The sequence below is a fragment of the Gouania willdenowi genome, chromosome 8 (genome assembly GCF_900634775.1).
Source record: "Gouania willdenowi chromosome 8, fGouWil2.1, whole genome shotgun sequence".
Taxonomy (NCBI): domain Eukaryota; kingdom Metazoa; phylum Chordata; class Actinopteri; order Blenniiformes; family Gobiesocidae; genus Gouania; species Gouania willdenowi.
In genome coordinates this window covers 24,995,005-25,011,801 of record NC_041051.1, presented here as the reverse complement: position 1 = coordinate 25,011,801, position 16,797 = coordinate 24,995,005, and the positions used below count along the sequence as shown (strand labels likewise).

At 39.3% G+C, this 16,797-nt stretch overlaps 1 protein-coding gene across 3 annotated transcripts; it reads right to left on the bottom strand.

The window, feature by feature from the left end:
* Positions 1-1,118: 1,118 nt before the first annotated feature.
* On the bottom strand, positions 1,119-15,963 carry fam117aa (family with sequence similarity 117 member Aa). Of its 3 annotated transcripts, none has more exons than XM_028456280.1 (8): positions 15,622-15,963; positions 11,842-11,984; positions 6,933-7,028; positions 6,633-6,746; positions 5,429-5,545; positions 5,122-5,338; positions 4,836-5,010; positions 1,119-2,006 (listed from the first exon to the last, which is right to left on the bottom strand). In XM_028456280.1, exons 1-8 carry the CDS (start codon positions 15,746-15,748, stop codon positions 1,793-1,795), a joined length of 1,203 nt encoding a protein of 400 aa, XP_028312081.1. In that variant the 5' UTR covers positions 15,749-15,963; the 3' UTR covers positions 1,119-1,792. The 3 variants fall into 3 exon arrangements, with proteins under 3 accessions (XP_028312081.1, XP_028312080.1, XP_028312082.1); XM_028456279.1 differs by having other exon boundaries at positions 1,120-2,006; positions 11,842-11,987; positions 15,622-15,962; XM_028456281.1 differs by lacking the exons at positions 11,842-11,984; positions 15,622-15,963 and adding an exon at positions 7,411-7,772 and having other exon boundaries at positions 1,120-2,006.
* Between the last annotated feature and the right edge of the window lie 834 nt (positions 15,964-16,797).

Here is a 16,797-nt window from a genome sequence, read left to right as displayed (position 1 = left end):
AGGCATATGTAGAGACAGCTAATAACAGCAACAGAGGTCCTTACTTTAAGATGTCGCGCATTTTTTGTAGTCTTGGGATGTGGATCACATTCATTGGTCCGTGTAAGACAAGAGGAGCCAATAGCTGTGTAGAAATCAGTAAAAGAGGCGGGACTTTGATTTAATACCCTCAAATCCACTTGTCAGAGACTAACATAAAAACAAAAGAAAATAAAAAACAAAGACTTAAAGAAGTTCCTGGGTGCGAAACATGTTTATTCCTCTTTTTTTGGAATACAGCGGCCACTCAAAACTAAATGCTTTTTTAAAAAAAAAAATCCTTAAACAACAATGAAGGGTGTGTAATCTTGTGAAAATGTAGAAATGGCTACTTAAAGTGCCTATTTTGGCTCACTCTTGCTCTATAATAAAATAATGAAAAATACTACAGAAACGGTGAAAACTCCTTATCAAATGGCACTGAATGGATAGAGTATATGGTAAGTCACAATTCATCAATACATTTTTGTTTTATTTTTTTAAATTACCTAACTTATCTTACTTCGACATATTTCAGCAAATTCTAATGACTGCAGAAACACCAACCTATACACACTCAATCCTAGTCTTTTAGTAAGGAGGTCCAAACCAGTCGTGTAGTCTATTATGTCTACCAGAATGTGGGATATATATATATATATATATGTAGTTTGCTTGTATTTTGTCAGATTTGTACAATTCACAGTGGTTTGAAGTATTCTACTTTTTGGATAACAGAAGACCCAAACCCTAGAGATTTCTCACGCCCTTTACAAATTGTAGTTGGGCACCACTGAGCAGATTTAGGTCAATCAACTAATAAAAGTGTTTGGTTAAGTGGGAAGTAAAGCTAACTGAATGATAGAGCATATGCATATTGATGAATGTTCATGATGAATAGCATTACAAACTTTATTACATTAACAAAAATATAAATCTTCCTTGAAACATACTGTGTAAAAAAAAAAAAAAAAAAAAAATCAGGCCTCTGTAAAACTATAAGCCAAAAGTTATACATTTTAACTAAATCTATATTTTTCAAAAAACCAAAAAAAAAAAAAAACCCAAAAAAACATTTTGTTGCTTTTTATTTAGTCTAATAAAAGGTAACTTATAGAATATGAGGGAAAGCTCTTATAGAATATGAAGGAAAAGCAAAGAGTAAACATGTGTTTTAAGTGCCTGATTTTTCACTTCTATCTTTTCTTTTTTTGGTGGATAATGAAATGAATTTTTGGTAATATTATTATTGTATCCAAATCAAGTTGGCATTAAATTTTAGATGAGATATTAGAACGACCTTCAAATGAACACCCTTGATTTCTATTTAAATCGACATCTGTCAGTTAGCTAACACATAAAAAAAGCAAAGAATTTTGGCAGAATTCAAACAGATATTGACAAAAAAAATAAACCAATAATCTACAGTTATGAAACAAATAATTTCCCAGAAAAACAAAGGTGTTTGAAGTGTCAATACAAAACACTTTTTCAGGATTGGAAAATCTTTTTCAATACATCAGAAAAAGAAAAGCTCATTCCCACACATTCCTGTTTTTGGAGCACATTGCCAAGGTGTAAGTGCTGATGAGAGAAGTCCAAGCTGAAGAAATGTAATTGGAGAGTATTGCAGTTATTCAACAGTCTGAACCACACAGTTATAAAGTCTTTACTTTGATCCCAGTGTGGCACAGGAACCAGTCGAGCACATCCTGCAGTCCTTTCTGCTCATTAAGAGTTTCCTCCGCTGAAAAAACCAGGTGGGATTTCTGCCTCACTGCATTCCCAGATGTCGAGTGGGAGATGCCTGACCAGAGCAGCCGGTGACGGGAGACACGGAGAGGCCGCGGAAGAGAAGGTCCATGGAGGGCAGCAGAGGTTTCAGGAGACTGACAGGGCAGAATGCTGATCCTCCATGGGGGGTGAAGTTGACTTTATTGGGGTCAGGGCATGATGGCTGGAGGACAGGTTCTTCAGGACAAGAAGACCTGAAGAGTCACAAATGTACAGATATTTTTACCACATGTATCCAATTTAGTTTCAAAAACAGTTTAATGGCACTCCAGCTTGTAGTTAAACCAGGGTTCCTACAGCTTCACTCAAATTCAATTCAAAACTTTTTATTGCCATTTGAAATTCAATTTAAGACCAACTTCACAGTAAACAGAATAGGAAGGGGGGAAAACACCACATCAATTATATAGGGTTGTTTTTATTTTTTTTTCTAGTGCAGACCATAGTGCAACTGGTGACCCCCAAAGTAAACGCACAAAAATACACAAAATGATAGTAAAATAATCAAAATCCCTCATAAAACACAATACGACTACAAAAATAGCCAGAAATCTATAAAACAACAGCAAAAACAGACAAAACCATTAAGAAAAGCCATTGAGAAAAATTTGACAAGCAATTTTTGTTAAATTTACATTTAAAAAAATTAATGTTACCATTTATTTTAAAATGTGAGACTAATTGCAGTACAAATTCAAGACTTTTGAAACATTGATTCAAGACATTTTAACGACAATTGAGGCCTCATTTTTAGATTGATTAATTTAATGCTTTTTAAAACTTTTTAAGGATCCGCAGGAACACTGTATACTCGTTAACTAACTTGTTTTTTTTTTTTATTATTATTATTTGGATCTCCATTAGCTTTGGCTAGAGCCATTGCTTCTTCCTGGAGTCCACACCCAAAACAATTATCTTATTAGTGCAGCATACAATTACATACAACGCAACACCAACAATGCACAAAACAAAAACATTCATACGGTTGGACATAGTTCCAATTAACAATTCCTCCAACATGTGGCTTTTAACATCAGATGATTGGTTAGATAGCAAGATATATTTACAATATATTAATATACATTTACAGTTATTTATCAATAGACATTTATAGATCACATAAAACTAATCAAACTTATCCTAATTAATTGTATTCAGTAGCTTTAATTATACATCAGGAGGCATCTTGAGCTGTTACGTTAATACATTTTCTTTCAGTCATTTTTTTTTCATCTAAATTTGTTATTTTCTTGAATAATTTGTGCTGGAAGAGCATTCCATGTCACAATTGAGAATAATTTAAAAATCAAAAATAGTTTTTTTCAAAAAGGCTATGACTCAATGAGGTATTGAAAGCACAATAAAAAGTGATGCAAAATTATCACATATATAGTTTGTGGCTATGAAATGTGTTTCTCAATTTTATTTTAGCTTAAAACTATTAAAATAAATTAGATTCTTGCCTAAAACATATTAAACCAAAAATCTCTTCAATCGTGCCATGAGAACAGGTCCTCCTCATCTGAAAGAAATATGATTTATTTTGTTATGCATACAAATATATTATATATTTGTCTTTGTTTGAAATGTGTCTAAATTGAAAAGGAAAACGTCTTCCTCGTTTAATTTTGTTGGTTTAACAACAAAAAAAAATAAAGAAAAAAAACAAAGAACAACCCAGCAACAACAATAATAATAATAATAATAATAATGATAAATATAAAGGATGAGGGATAAATAAAGGATAGATAGAGAATAAAGGATAAATATAAATATATATATATATATATATACAGTGCAGCAGATAATAAGATAAGAGTCAGAGAGAGATAGTGATAACAGACAGAATAAATAGCTTGTAAAACTAAGACAGACATTATATAAGATGGAGAAAGAGAACAGCCCTATTTCATGTGCAGTGTGGAGTGTCTGCTCTGACCAGCTGGGATCAGGAGTGTAAGAGGAGCGGCTGCTTGTGTAAGAGAAGAGGCTGTGGCTCTGAGCTTCTTACTGTCATCACAGCAGTGAGTGATATGTGCTTTCTCTAAAACATCAGAAGACTCTCCAATAACACAAGATAAAGTCCCTACATTTTAGTAGTTGCTATGGAGAAAACAGTCGCAAAGACTTCCACAATTGTGCTCGTGCACGCAAGCGTTCCCAAGAAGACCGGTGAGTTTTTAAGGAGGGGAAGGGGGAGCGTGGAGCGCCTCACAATTCTACATATTGCAGCATTAAAACCAGGGGCTAACTGATACACATACAGACATAGCATATGCTGCTATGTTGTTAGCTTGATTACTAGCTACAATGCTACACTTGTACATTAAGAAACTAACATATGCTGTTATGTTCACCTATGTTCTTTAAATACTGATGTTCAAAACATTTCATTATTATATTATCTACACAGGTGTGCACATAATTCATGCACAGGTGTCCATGCCGCGACTGATTTAATAGAGGAGTAGAGCAGAGAGAGATTTCTTACTTGCTCATTCTGGTATGCTAGCATATAAAAACATTCCAAAAAGTTTTTTTTGTCCTTTTTTCTAATAATGTGTTAAGGTTTCATTTATTCAGACAACTGTGATGTCTTTGACGTTTCCTTGACTTCTGATTGATAAGTCAAGGAAACATTAAAGCGATCAGCAAACGCCTCTAAAGAAGACTGGCAGATGATTAAAGTCAATTTCCAGAAAAACAGTTGTTTGAATAAATTAAATCTTAACCTATTTGCTAACAACATTAATCACAAAAAAGTTAGGAATATTCTGCTTCCAGAATACTACTTAAATGCACAATATCCTTTACAGAGGAACTTTATTTATCTAAACCTTTGACAGCAAATTAATTGTAAAGCTGAAATCACCCAGGTTGATTTTTTGTTCACTTACTAATAGGGACATTGACCTGGGGTTAGACCGCTGTGACACTGGTTAGTTTTTCTAGACTGAAACTGTGTTGTTGCAATAGTCCTGCTCAATGGACCCTTGCACAAAGTTTGGGTATACTATACTCACATTGCCTCGTCGCACAACCGGACTCGCTCACAGCCTTCTGGCGGCTCACGCTGGAAGGAGTAGGTTTTGTTGGGTCGAGGGGAGGACGAGCAGGGCGGCAGCAGAAGAGGCTCCAGAGCAAATGAAGGAAGCCCTGACAATGGTGAAGACAACAAACTCCCACAGTCCAACGGCTCTGCCCACAAAAACAGAAACATCTTCAGTCTTTCTACCAATAACAGAACACACACACTGCCTGTACCTAACAGTACACCACAAAAAGTCAGGGGCTGTTGAAGCGCCGTACCCATTGAGGAGGGCGATTGGCACGGAGAAAGAAGAAGTGGATTCAGTGGACTTGAGGAGCTTGACCGTGTCAGCAGAGATGGGTCAATAAGACATGGAGACTGTGATGGAGAGAGGAGGGAAGGGTCCAAAGGCCCTGGGGAGGGCTCACTCTGGGAGCCACTACTGCAACGCTGGACTGGCACTGGAGCCCTGTGGCCATCTGGGATATCCCGAATCTGGAACATTCAAGAGACAAGGCCAGTTTTTAAATGTTACCCTCCCTTATTGCTTATTAGTTCTTGAATAATCTCCCAGTGTCTCCTCACCTCATGCTGATCCTCCGGTTTCTCAGATACAAACACTTCTTCCAACTCCATGTTGAGTCCTTCAACGCTTCGTCGTAGCCTGGGGGCCAGTCTGTTTAGCGGCATCAAAGGCATTGTCTAAAGCGATATAAACAACAACAATAGAATTAGAACACAGGTGATTCCTGAAAGAGACACAGGAAAACCACACCTTTCCTTTGAAATACAAGAACAAGAGAAAAGTCTGATCTCTGAGCGTTAGCCATCTGTATCCAGCTTTCAATCAACAAAAACCCCATATTTTGAATAGTTTTGAATGGTCCAAATAATTATTGAAAGATGTTAATGGAACAATATTGGCAAATGGTGCCAATTTGACCCTCCCAACATATGGATGGGTTGCATATCGCTTTTACGTAAAGAAACAAAAATAAAATAAACCTCATAAGCGTTCTAATACCCCTCTGATTACAAGGCAAGCGTCCTTAACCATTAGGCCACCACTCAACATCATTCATACTACAGAGAAATCAAAGTAAAGTTATCGCTCTGCCCTGCAAATGGATAACAACAGCTGTATGTGTCAGTGTGACCACCAATTTTGAAATAAAGAAAAACACAAAGAAAAAAAAAATAGATCCTGGTTCCTTGGTTTTATTCTGACAGAACAGTGCTGGTTGCCATGTCATCCTAAGGCTGTGCAATGAATCAAAATTTGATTACGATATCGATTATCACACTCAACGATTACAAAAACATAATCGAGAAAAAAATTATAATCAAAAAATAAATAAAAAAGCACGCGCATGCTTGCTCCTCTGCCCTGCCCCTCTCAAAGCTAAAGCTAGCCTAGCATGGCTAACATGAGGAAAGTTGTTGCTAGCGGTCTTCAAACATGGCAGGAGAAATGCAGCAAGAACACTTGGTAAACAAGCAGGACAAGTCAAATGATCTTATATGGGAACACTTTGGGTTTGATAATGAAGACCTAGAGCAAAGGCACATTACATACAATAAGTGTTTTGTGCAAAAGTTAAGATACTTGATTTTAGTGTTCAAATAATTTGATTTATGTTTAAACTTTATAACTTTTTCATTGACAAATAATCGTGATTTCCACCATAACTAAAATAATCACGATTATTATTTTTTCTATAATCGAGCAGCCTTATGTCATCCTTTTATATAAGTTTTAAGCTCCCATCAAATGGTGCGGTTGTGTTACCTGAGTAATGCCGGCTGCATGACCGGCTGGCAGGGGGTAGTGGGGCTGCTCACGTCCCACTAAGGGAGGGGCGTGACGAGACCGCTTCTGCAACTGGTGCCGTAGCTTGGCCACCTGAGGGCAGAGTGAAGAGAAAAATGATTCAAGGGGTCACACAGAATAGGAGGAGGTGAGTGCCTCTGTTACCCTAGGGAGGTTAACGTTTCATGCCATCAGTGGGAGGCAGGAGAGTCTTTGCCGTGAGAATGAGAAGTTAAAGAAGTGATTAATGAGCTGCTACTGAGAGTTTATAGTACTTGCCTCTCTTAGATGCTCAGCGCTGCCACAGGATGCCGAGCGCTTGTGTCCACCAACGCTTCTCCTTCCCCGGGTCTCCTCTGCCCATGAGCTTGGAGTCTGTAGGAAGAAGAAGAAAGAAAAAACACACACCCTGTGCAGTGAATAAAGAGTCCACTGTTTCCCTGTGAGATTGTTGGAAGGCCGTGGTGGAAAATTAGCCATTTGGCAATAATTCTGGCTGTCAACTGGGACGAACTTATGGAGGCAATTTACATTTTCCACGAAGCCCTGCATGCTTTAGCCAGTAACCATAACTTTTGTAGAGGCAGAGAACCACAGCTGTTTTCACACACCTGCCTCACAACAGCTGTGCAGAGGAAGATACTGTATAGCTACCAAAACCACAACCCCACATCCGCTCATCTAAACCAAAGCCTTGTACAATAGAAATTCCTAAAAAAAAAAAACACACATTTCATTTATCTTATCCTTGACATACCGGTTTCTTCACATTGACTCTGGATCTTCTATCAGTAGGGGTCTGGTTGAACACTGCAGACTGCTGGTTATGAATGGATGACTGACTATCCATCATCCCTCGTTGAAACCCAAATCCAGGATAAGGCAAGCGCTAGGCTCGCAGTCACCAGCTTCTTGACACGATCCACCAATTCATGCTGCTTCTACAACCCCAACTCCTCAGCCTGATTGTATGATGACTGTCCGGCTCACAAAACCAAAAACCCTTCTCTACAAGCATCTGCTACACAGCGTTAGAGTAACTTTACAGTCTTAATGTTGTGCACTGACTTATATGTCGTCAACCGCCCGACTAAATCAGTCAGAATGCAGCTTGAGTCACTCATACAGTGACATTGGTGTAGAGTTACAACTCCCAACCCCCCATGTACAACCCAAATCTACCAACCCCACCCTACCCAAAACATGACCAGGGCATCATGGGACATAGACTATAAAAAGACTCAATGTAGCAGAACATTCAGTCTGCATGGCTACAGTTTCCTACTCAGGGAACTCATTAATATCCTCCTAATTATCACCTGCTACAGGAATATTTATCTGTCAAAAGTTAGGAGTTCATCACAGTTAATTTGTTATTTCATAAGTATTGCATGCAATAGACTAATGTTCATCTAAATGCAAATTGGAATGATCAAAGAAGTGTCTTGGTTGGAGCTGAGGTAGAAAAAGACAAGCTTTCTGTTCAAGAGGGTGCACAGATGGCAGTGTCAGTAAATCACTTCACCACTTGTTCCAGATTAAACTACACAACCACCGGTTAGGATTTTATGGTAACTGGTAAAGATATTCATGATGCCCTATTTTCTATCATTAAATTATTTAACAATTGTATACCTGATAATCTGTGGAGTGAAGTTGATGTCTTTCCTAAAGTGGACTTTAATCAAATATTACATTTAGAGGCAAAAATCTGCTTGATCTCAAATTAGGTAAATTTTTCCAATTTAAAATCCCCTCTGACTTAAGACCCAGAATAAGTTATCTCAAGGCAATTATTATAATTATTTTTGGAGGGTATTTTATCTTTTATTTTTTATCTAATTTGCATAAAGACATGCTCACGTACATTTGTCAACATTATAATGGCCTATTCAGGCTACTCCCTCCCATATATAAGGACAAACATACCACCCGTTCTTGGGGCATTTTACGTCTTCTGGCTCAAGTCCTCCACCAGAGGCCTGGGAGTTTAAAGTGATCCTAGCATTGCACACTTCTGGACTGAGTGTTCAGATGTTGTTGCTGGAATCTGATGGAGCCACTCTCCCAGTTTGGGGGTCACTGCCCAGAGTATCCTGCTACCACAGGGACCAGATGGGCTTTGACCATCCACATCTGCTCAAGTTGTTCTTTAAGGCCTTGGTACTTTTACACTTTCTTCTGTTCCTTTTTCCTGATGTTGCAGTTAGCTGCTATCACCACATCTATGACCACTGCCATCTGCTGGTGTTTGTCAACCACCATCATGTCCGGTTGGTTAGCAAGCAGCTGTTTGTCAGTCTGGAAGATGAAGTCCCACTGGATCTTAGCCCTGTTGTTTTCAAACACCTTTAATAGCATGTCGGTCTGTTAGTCCAGCCTTTCTTCTTGGTATCAGCCACTTCTTCTATGCTCCACAGAGGCTTTTCCACTCTATGCTGCTTGGTCCTCAACAACGTTGCCCTTTATTATTGTTTGGCTGAGGCATGTTCTTGATGCCCTCCTGGCATTGGGATGTTATATCCTGGATAGTGACTCTTTTGCTCACTTGGCCTCGACCTCCCTCTTTCCGCTTAGTGTATGACCTCAGGGTGCTAAACTTAGGAGTGGAACCCTAAATGTACGGTGAGTAGCTTTCTTCTCGTCAATCAATCTTTATATATAAAAAGCCCTTTTCACATGTAGAAAATGTAGCTCAAAGTGCTTTTACATAGTTAAAAATACACCCGCCCCGTGAAATACCCCATCCACCACACACAGACACACAAGTTAAAATAAGGACAATGGCACATGGCTGTGTACAGACTATCTAGCTAAGGAGACATCACAAGAAGCCGTCTGCACCAGGAGCAGGACACAGACCGTGGCCACAGGGCGCTGAGACAGAGTAATAAAAACATGAAAGATAACGATCCTAAAATGAATAAATAATTAGTTAAAAGCTCATTTGAAAAGGTGGGTCTTGAGTCTTTTCTTAAAAACATGACCGTTCTCTGCTTCGACAGACTGTTCCACAGTGTGTCCTGACTTTTGGGATTATTAAAAGGCCAGCGCCGGAGGACCTCAGGGCCCGGGAAGGTTCATAGAGTAGTTCAGAAAGGAAAGAAGGACCAAGACCATTAAGACACTTAAAAACCAGTAAGAGAACCTTAAAAATCAATCCTAAAACACACAGGGAGCCAATGCAGTGATTTTAAAATGGGTGTAATGTGTTCCAGCCTCTTGGTCTTTGTCAGGACACGTGCTGCTGAATTGTGTAATAATTGTAAACTTGAAATACTCTTTTTGGGAAGACCAGAAAGCAGGGCATTACAGTAGTCAATTTGACTAGTGATAAAAGCATGCATTAGCATCTCCGTGTTTTTAATTTTCATTGTGAGCTCAGAGTCTAAAATAACACCCAGGTTTTCAACTTGTTCAGAGAGAATCAAAGATGCTTGATATGCGTGTCTTCAATGTCCTCCTTTGGCCAGTTTATGATCCTAGCTGGGTATCTGATAACCAGCAGTGTGTACATGTTGATTGCTTGGACTTTGGTCTGACTGTTCAGCTAATTTCTCCGGCCTTGCGTTACTCTCTTTAAGTACTTGGTTGGTAGCTTGTGGGATCCTGAGGTACTTGTAGCTGTCCTGAATATCTCCATTGTTCTTTTCTGGTAGGTCAACTCCCCCAGTCCTGATCCTCTTGCCTCTCTCAGAAACCATTCAGCTACACTTGTCTAAAACAAATGACATCCTGATATCTTTGCTGTATATCCTGGTAGTGTGGATCAGACAGTCAAAATCTTGCTCATTTTTAGACTTCACGTAAATAGTCTTGTAACTAGAAGAAGTCTCGGGTTAGGAAAGGTTGTGCTGTGGAGATGAAACTCAATGCCAAATATTATCGGGAAACTATTATTGAAATAAAAAAACATTAATCACGGGCCACTACAACTTTTTTCCCAATTAATTTTGTATTAATTTTATTCAATTGTAGAATACTGTAAATATTATGTTGAAGGTTGAAATTGATGTAACCAATTGTTTAACAATAAATGGGTCAGTTTTTCTCATACCTACTGTTACTGACTACTGTTCTGTGAGTAACATCACTTGATCAAGCCTTTTGAAACATGCCACACTACAAAATAATTTTTTTTTTTTATTAAAGATTTTTTTTTTCAAATGTAATAAAAGTATGTATGATTCATGCTAATGTTGGATCAATATCGGGATTGGCCGATACGCAAGGCTTCCATTTCCGATATGATACCGATATTGCAAAGTTGTATCGGGACAACCCTGCCATCAACTGTAAATATTCTTTTGTACATGGTATATGGTCTGAAATTTGATCAGAATAAACTTAATCAATCCTGTAAGGAAAATAGTTTTGTTCAATATATGACCCAAATGTCTAGTAAGGCTTAAAGAAATATTTATAAGACATAGATGTTACCCTTTTCCAAGGCAAGAAGAGAAAAAGAAGAATCCTAAACCAACTTAAACCCCATTATATGTCCCTGATATTGGAACCCCCAATGACTAATAACCACCTCTAGCAGCCTCACGTTTAAAAGCTACAGGATTGGGGAAAAAAATGCAAGTGTGACAAGTAGAGCCCTAACAATGAGTTCTGAGACGTGACATAATGCAGAAGAAGGTGCTGGTGTGCATGTGCGAGCGTGGCTGAGGAGTGCTGGGGGATGGGGTGTCTGTACAATGAGGTCAGGAGGGGTCTGCTCTTCACAATGGAAGCGAAGGGGGTTCGCTCGGGTTTAAACTGTGTCAGGAGCGAGGACCAAGCCGTGGAGCTTGGTGATGTTACTTGGGGGGGTGGGGGGGTGCACCAGTTAGGAGCAGATACAGTTAAAGGAGGGCGGGTGGAAACCAGGGTAGAATGGTGCAGTTTAAAACTGAACAAAAAAAAAAAAAAAAAACGACTATTTCCACCTGTCTGCCTTTCTTCCACCCACTGCTTAAAAGTGGAACCACCAAGACACCTGCAGAGCCTACATCAGATATGTTGCTCTTTGTAAAAGTAATCTGAGGCAAAGTTGAGCTTTTCTGCAACATATTTATGGGAAATGAGCCCCTGCACCATCTGTTGCCTGACTAGCACAGACTATCATCACGTGATAACACCAACTGAAGCTCAAAAAGTAAACATGACCAAATCCAAAGTATCCTGACATACGACAACTCACCTGCGTGGCCTTGTCATTAACACAGATAACTGCCGTGCCCTCGGCCTCTTTGGGCCAATGTCCTTGAAGATAGGGTCCGACAATGGCGTCCAAGGAAAGCGTCCGGCGAATGGTGGGTTTGGGTGGGCGAGCTGCATTTCTGTCTGCTTTTAGGGACACAAATAGATGAGATTTAACTTGCTGTGCAATTTAGGTTTTTGTATGCATTCATGAGCTACTTTTTAAACTCTTTTTGGCTTTAAAAGCTGAAAAGTCAAGATAAGACGTATAACCAATGGTTCAACCAAAAGAGTTCATAAAACATGGGGCATTTTTTTCAAATATGTTAAGGATGTCCATTTACTGGATGACTCTTGTCTGTGGAAACACCAGGGTTTTCTATTTTTTTTTTATCTTTGATCTAATACATTTTACTTAGGCTGTATACTGTGCTATAGTCACCTCACCTCTATACCTCGTCTAGTAATTTTTTTTTAAATCGCTGAACGGCTTAGTTTGTATTATGTCCAAGTGGTCTTTTTACTTTTAGCTACTGTTATATTGTTGGAAATCCAATCAAACATACATCTGTATGTTTCAAAACTCAATAAAAAAAATTAAAAAAACCCTAAAAAGTCATGGAATTGCACTGCAGCGGCCACTCTTTAAGAGGACTCTAGAATGGCAATTTTAACCTACGATCTTGAAATAGTTTATACAAAAGGTGCAATTAATTATCCCTCAGCAGAAATGTATCAGTATGTAAATACTGCAAAATACTGTATTTAATAAATAGACAGACGATAAATGTCTCCTCCTTAACAATAAAGAATATAAAATACATACATTTTTTTTGCACAGACAAAGTCAAAGTTGAGAACCTCTGCTCTCTTTGGGCCGAGCCTCCAAACACAAGTCAGCTTCCCACCAATCCAGCCCCACAACACCCACAGCATGCTGTCGTCCAGCCAGGTCGCACAAATAACATGCAGATGTGAGTCTCATGGATACAGTCAAACAACAAGCAACTCGCTGTGAAACAAAGAGGCCTTTAGAAGCTGCTGCTGCTGCCGTTAGCACCAAGCACGCGGCCGAAATCCTGCAGGTCAGAGGGCAAAACAGGGAATCCCAGTGTCCAAATAACATTATGAGAAGCGGGTTATGTTTCAGCCTTTTTAGTTGACTTTGTTTTCTCACAGAACATTCTTCCTGCACCACGCATGACGTCAATAGAACAGAAAAAGAGAGTGATTACTCATAAATAGTCTGGATTTCCTTTGCTTTGTTATCATTGAACATCTTCCTAAATATTTGATTATTATCTTGTGCTAAAATGCAGTGATGCAAACCAGTGGTGCCGCCAGGATTCCATTTCATAGTACGCACAGATCCCCCCGCCGCCTCCACCAGATGTGCGGCCCGCCAGTCCCTAAGCAGCACGGCCATCAACAATTAACGATTGTAATCAATTCCATAATTCAAAGTAGATTTTTACGCAACGAGAAAATGAAGATCAGTTAGGCTTTACAGCAGCGTACAGAAACAGATGAATACAGCTCAGCAAAACGTTATGGCGGCACACCAGGCAGAAACACACAAAAACACACTTTAAAATAATAATAACAACAGACTAATAATGTTCCCACCTGTTTGAAATGGTCTACGCCTCCTTGTTACGTCAAACTCCCTCCGAATCGATAGGAATATCATGATAATTGTTCATCAGGGCACAAATGTGCGCAGCTCACGAATCATGTTCTCACACTATACGGACTGACCTGACTGCTTACACTGTAGGTCCATACACGACACGTTGGGGTCTAGTTTCCGAAAATGCAACGTACAAATTAGAAGAAGAACTCTGAAGTGTCGCCATTAAAACAGACGATGAAGAAGAACCAGGAAGTGAAGGGACACTCACAAATCTCAGCAAAAAGCTTTAATAAAGAAAAGGCGGCGCTGGACATGGGCAGTACGGTCCGTCAATTCTACAGCGGTCCTACGATGTTCGTGCATGCGCAGTGTGAGAGTTTGAGGCAAGCCGGTCCGTGGCACTGCTTCAACAGTGCGATACCCTTACAAGGAGCGACCAGGATTTCAAACATGTTTGATTTGTTCACGATTGCTGATCGGGAGCTGATCGGGAGTATACATGGGGTCACGGGAAGCGTGACCCCATGTATACTTCACGATGCATAACATGCGATTTAGCAGAGACTTGGCCCAATCCCAAAAAGACACCACAAGTCAAAATTCGGCTCAAATGGGCCAAAAATCGCACAGTATGCATGCCCGAATGAACGCTCAGCACTGGCAGTGGACACGGGCATTGTTAGAACCTTAACAACAGTATGCACTTTGAGATAAAAGCCTCTTTAAACCCTTTATTTATTTATTTATTTTCCTTACACCTTTAAAAAAAAATTGTACGCACAGTGCGTACAGGATTCCGGCTGGCGGCGCCACTGATGAAAACTGCAGCAACACAAACACACAAACTATTTGAAAACTGACAAAAAATAACCAATTATACGTTACATTAACAAACAAGTAAGCCATAAGTATCTACATTCTACCTGAGGCAGCAAAGACGGGAAGCATGACCCACATCTCTTATAAATTACATTGGCTGGTATTCAACATTTCTAAGTTTTGAAAATGTATCAGTCTTTTGATTTTTTTTGTAGTGATAACGTTAAAAAAAAAAAAAAAACGAACTATAAGAAAAAAATGACCAAAGAACAGCAAGATCAATCATAAACATACTTTTTCAAACTTACTAATGCCAATCCTAATATTCCTTAATTGCAAATTAATATCCATATTTTGCGCTGAAAATGTATTTGTTGGAACAATTAAAGTATTAGAGAGAGAGTGGGAGAATCTCATGCTGCTCAGATGTGAAGCATGGCCCTCTTCTCTCATAAAGAACTCCTGATCTCCTCAGCTTGGCTGCACATGGCAGGTTTTCACCATTCAGAAGCACCTCAGTCTACTTTTGTTCAGTGCTGATGCTGGTTGAACCTTTAGCCAACAGTTCACCAAGTCTGTTTTTACTCATTATTAATAGTCACAGTAGAGAACTTAACTTCCTGCACATTCCTGTTACCATAAATTGGGTTAAAAATATTCACGATTTAAAAAAAAAAAAAAAAAAGTGTAAAATGACAAAGAAATGTCTGCTCGTGGTCGATTTCAGTCATTCTAAAGCTTCTTGTTGAACTATATGTGAAATGTTGATGCTGATTTTCATCCTAAAGATGTTTCTGGACAGTTTGTTAAAGTTAACTGGAAAAAAAAAATCCACTTAATTATATATACAAAGAAAAGTAGCTCAAGTCACAATGTCATTATCGTGCATTATGTCACAAATAGTTCAAAATCAACTGAAAATGACAAAGAAAACGATTTTAAAAGCTTATCGTAAAACTTTATGTGAACAACTTTTACTTTGTAAAGCAGTCAGCTAAAAATGATCTTGATAATAAATTGTTTAACATAGACTTTAGCTGACAGCTTATTGGTAGAAAGACAAATATTAAGTAGGCGAGTCTTCAAATACATTTTTTTTTAGTTAAAATGACAAAAGAGAGTTTGATGCTTTCCAAAGAACGAAAGTAAAACTTTTGTAAAGAAGTATCCTAACTCATGCTCCACCATTGATGTCTAATCTATGATAGATGATGAGCAGATATTGACGATAAAGTGTAAGTTTAGAAACTTGGTCCATCTCTGGAGCACATGGGGAGGGGGTGTCTACAGAACAGAGCACCCCCTCCTCTCCTCTTGGTGTGTATTTACCCGTCTTGACCTCTCTGCTGAGCAGGGCCGAGCCCCTGTGTAGCTGGAATGGCACCGTGGCTCTGAGAGGCTGCAGGCTGGGGTTGCTGGTGCAACTCCGAAGAGCTCCTCCGCCTCGGGCCGACATACCCCCCTCTCCCCCTCCTCCTCTCCGAGGCTAGTTCTGGTTCCGAGGTTCGGTATCCCTCAAAGAGCACACCCGGAACTGTGTATCGGAGCTTTTCTAACAGCTTGGGGTCATGGCTGGTGGAGCACGGCTCATGGTCGCTCCTCCACTTCCTTCGTTGTCCACAAAGTGACAACACAACAACTCAACATGCGCGACTGCCTGTTAAAGCGTCCAACTCTGTAGCGAGCAGCTGATTGGTCGCTGTGGGAGAGTACTGATCGCTCATTGGATGTGTCACCTGTCTGTCAGCTTAAAAGGAAATCCCTTCTAAAACTTACAAGTCCCGCCCTTGGAGGAGTTTTTCTTTCACCCAGTCTGCGCCCACCAACCTACCTACCCCCCTCCAGCGTAGCCGACACAAAGAACGAACGTGTGGCAACGTGTGGATGCATCGTCCCTCAATGTGCGGTTGGAGGACCACTAAAAGTCCCACAACATGCTCTATTGGGCCCTGCTTTCATTTCATGCAACAAGTTCACAATGTAATGTACCAAAGCGAATTAGGGCCAATTTTGATGGAGAAAATAATTAATGAAATTAACATAATCCCAAAACTTCATATTTGATTAATGTTGTTCAATGTTTTTTTTTTTTTGTTGTTGTTTTGTTTTTTCACATTTACTAACAAAAAAAATAAGACAGTGTCACTTCGTACGGTTGCCGTACGGACAACCACCAGTGCTATTGGTACGTTTACCGAAGTACATGTACGTAGGGTTTTAGGCTTAGAGGGTTAGGTTAGGTTATAACCCTATAGCACAACAATTTTTAGGGTTAGGGTTACGTTTAGGTTTAGTCTTAGTCACGTGATCTAAACTGGCCAACGAGGGGAACTGCGTACGGATAGAATGTCTATATATTGATATGGCAACCGTACGGATAACCATTGCCAAAAAATAAACGTTTTGTATTTTATATCAGCAAACCAATGACAGATAAACATGTTTCTCTAAATCTCTGTACTAATTGAGTTCCTTCATTGAAGAAATATCTTTTGAATCAAATTG

Coding starts and splice junctions, on each gene's coding strand:
- fam117aa (XM_028456279.1), bottom strand. CDS start 15,748: ATGTCGGCCCGAGGCGGAGGAGCTCTTCGGAGTTGCACCAGCAACCCC. Junction 7,029..11,841: donor TTAATGACAAGGCCACGCAG/GTGAGTTGTCGT, acceptor TTCTTCCTACAG/ACTCCAAGCTCATGGGCAGA. Junction 5,546..6,632: donor ATGCAGCCGGCATTACTCAG/GTAACACAACCG, acceptor ATATCGCTTTAG/ACAATGCCTTTGATGCCGCT.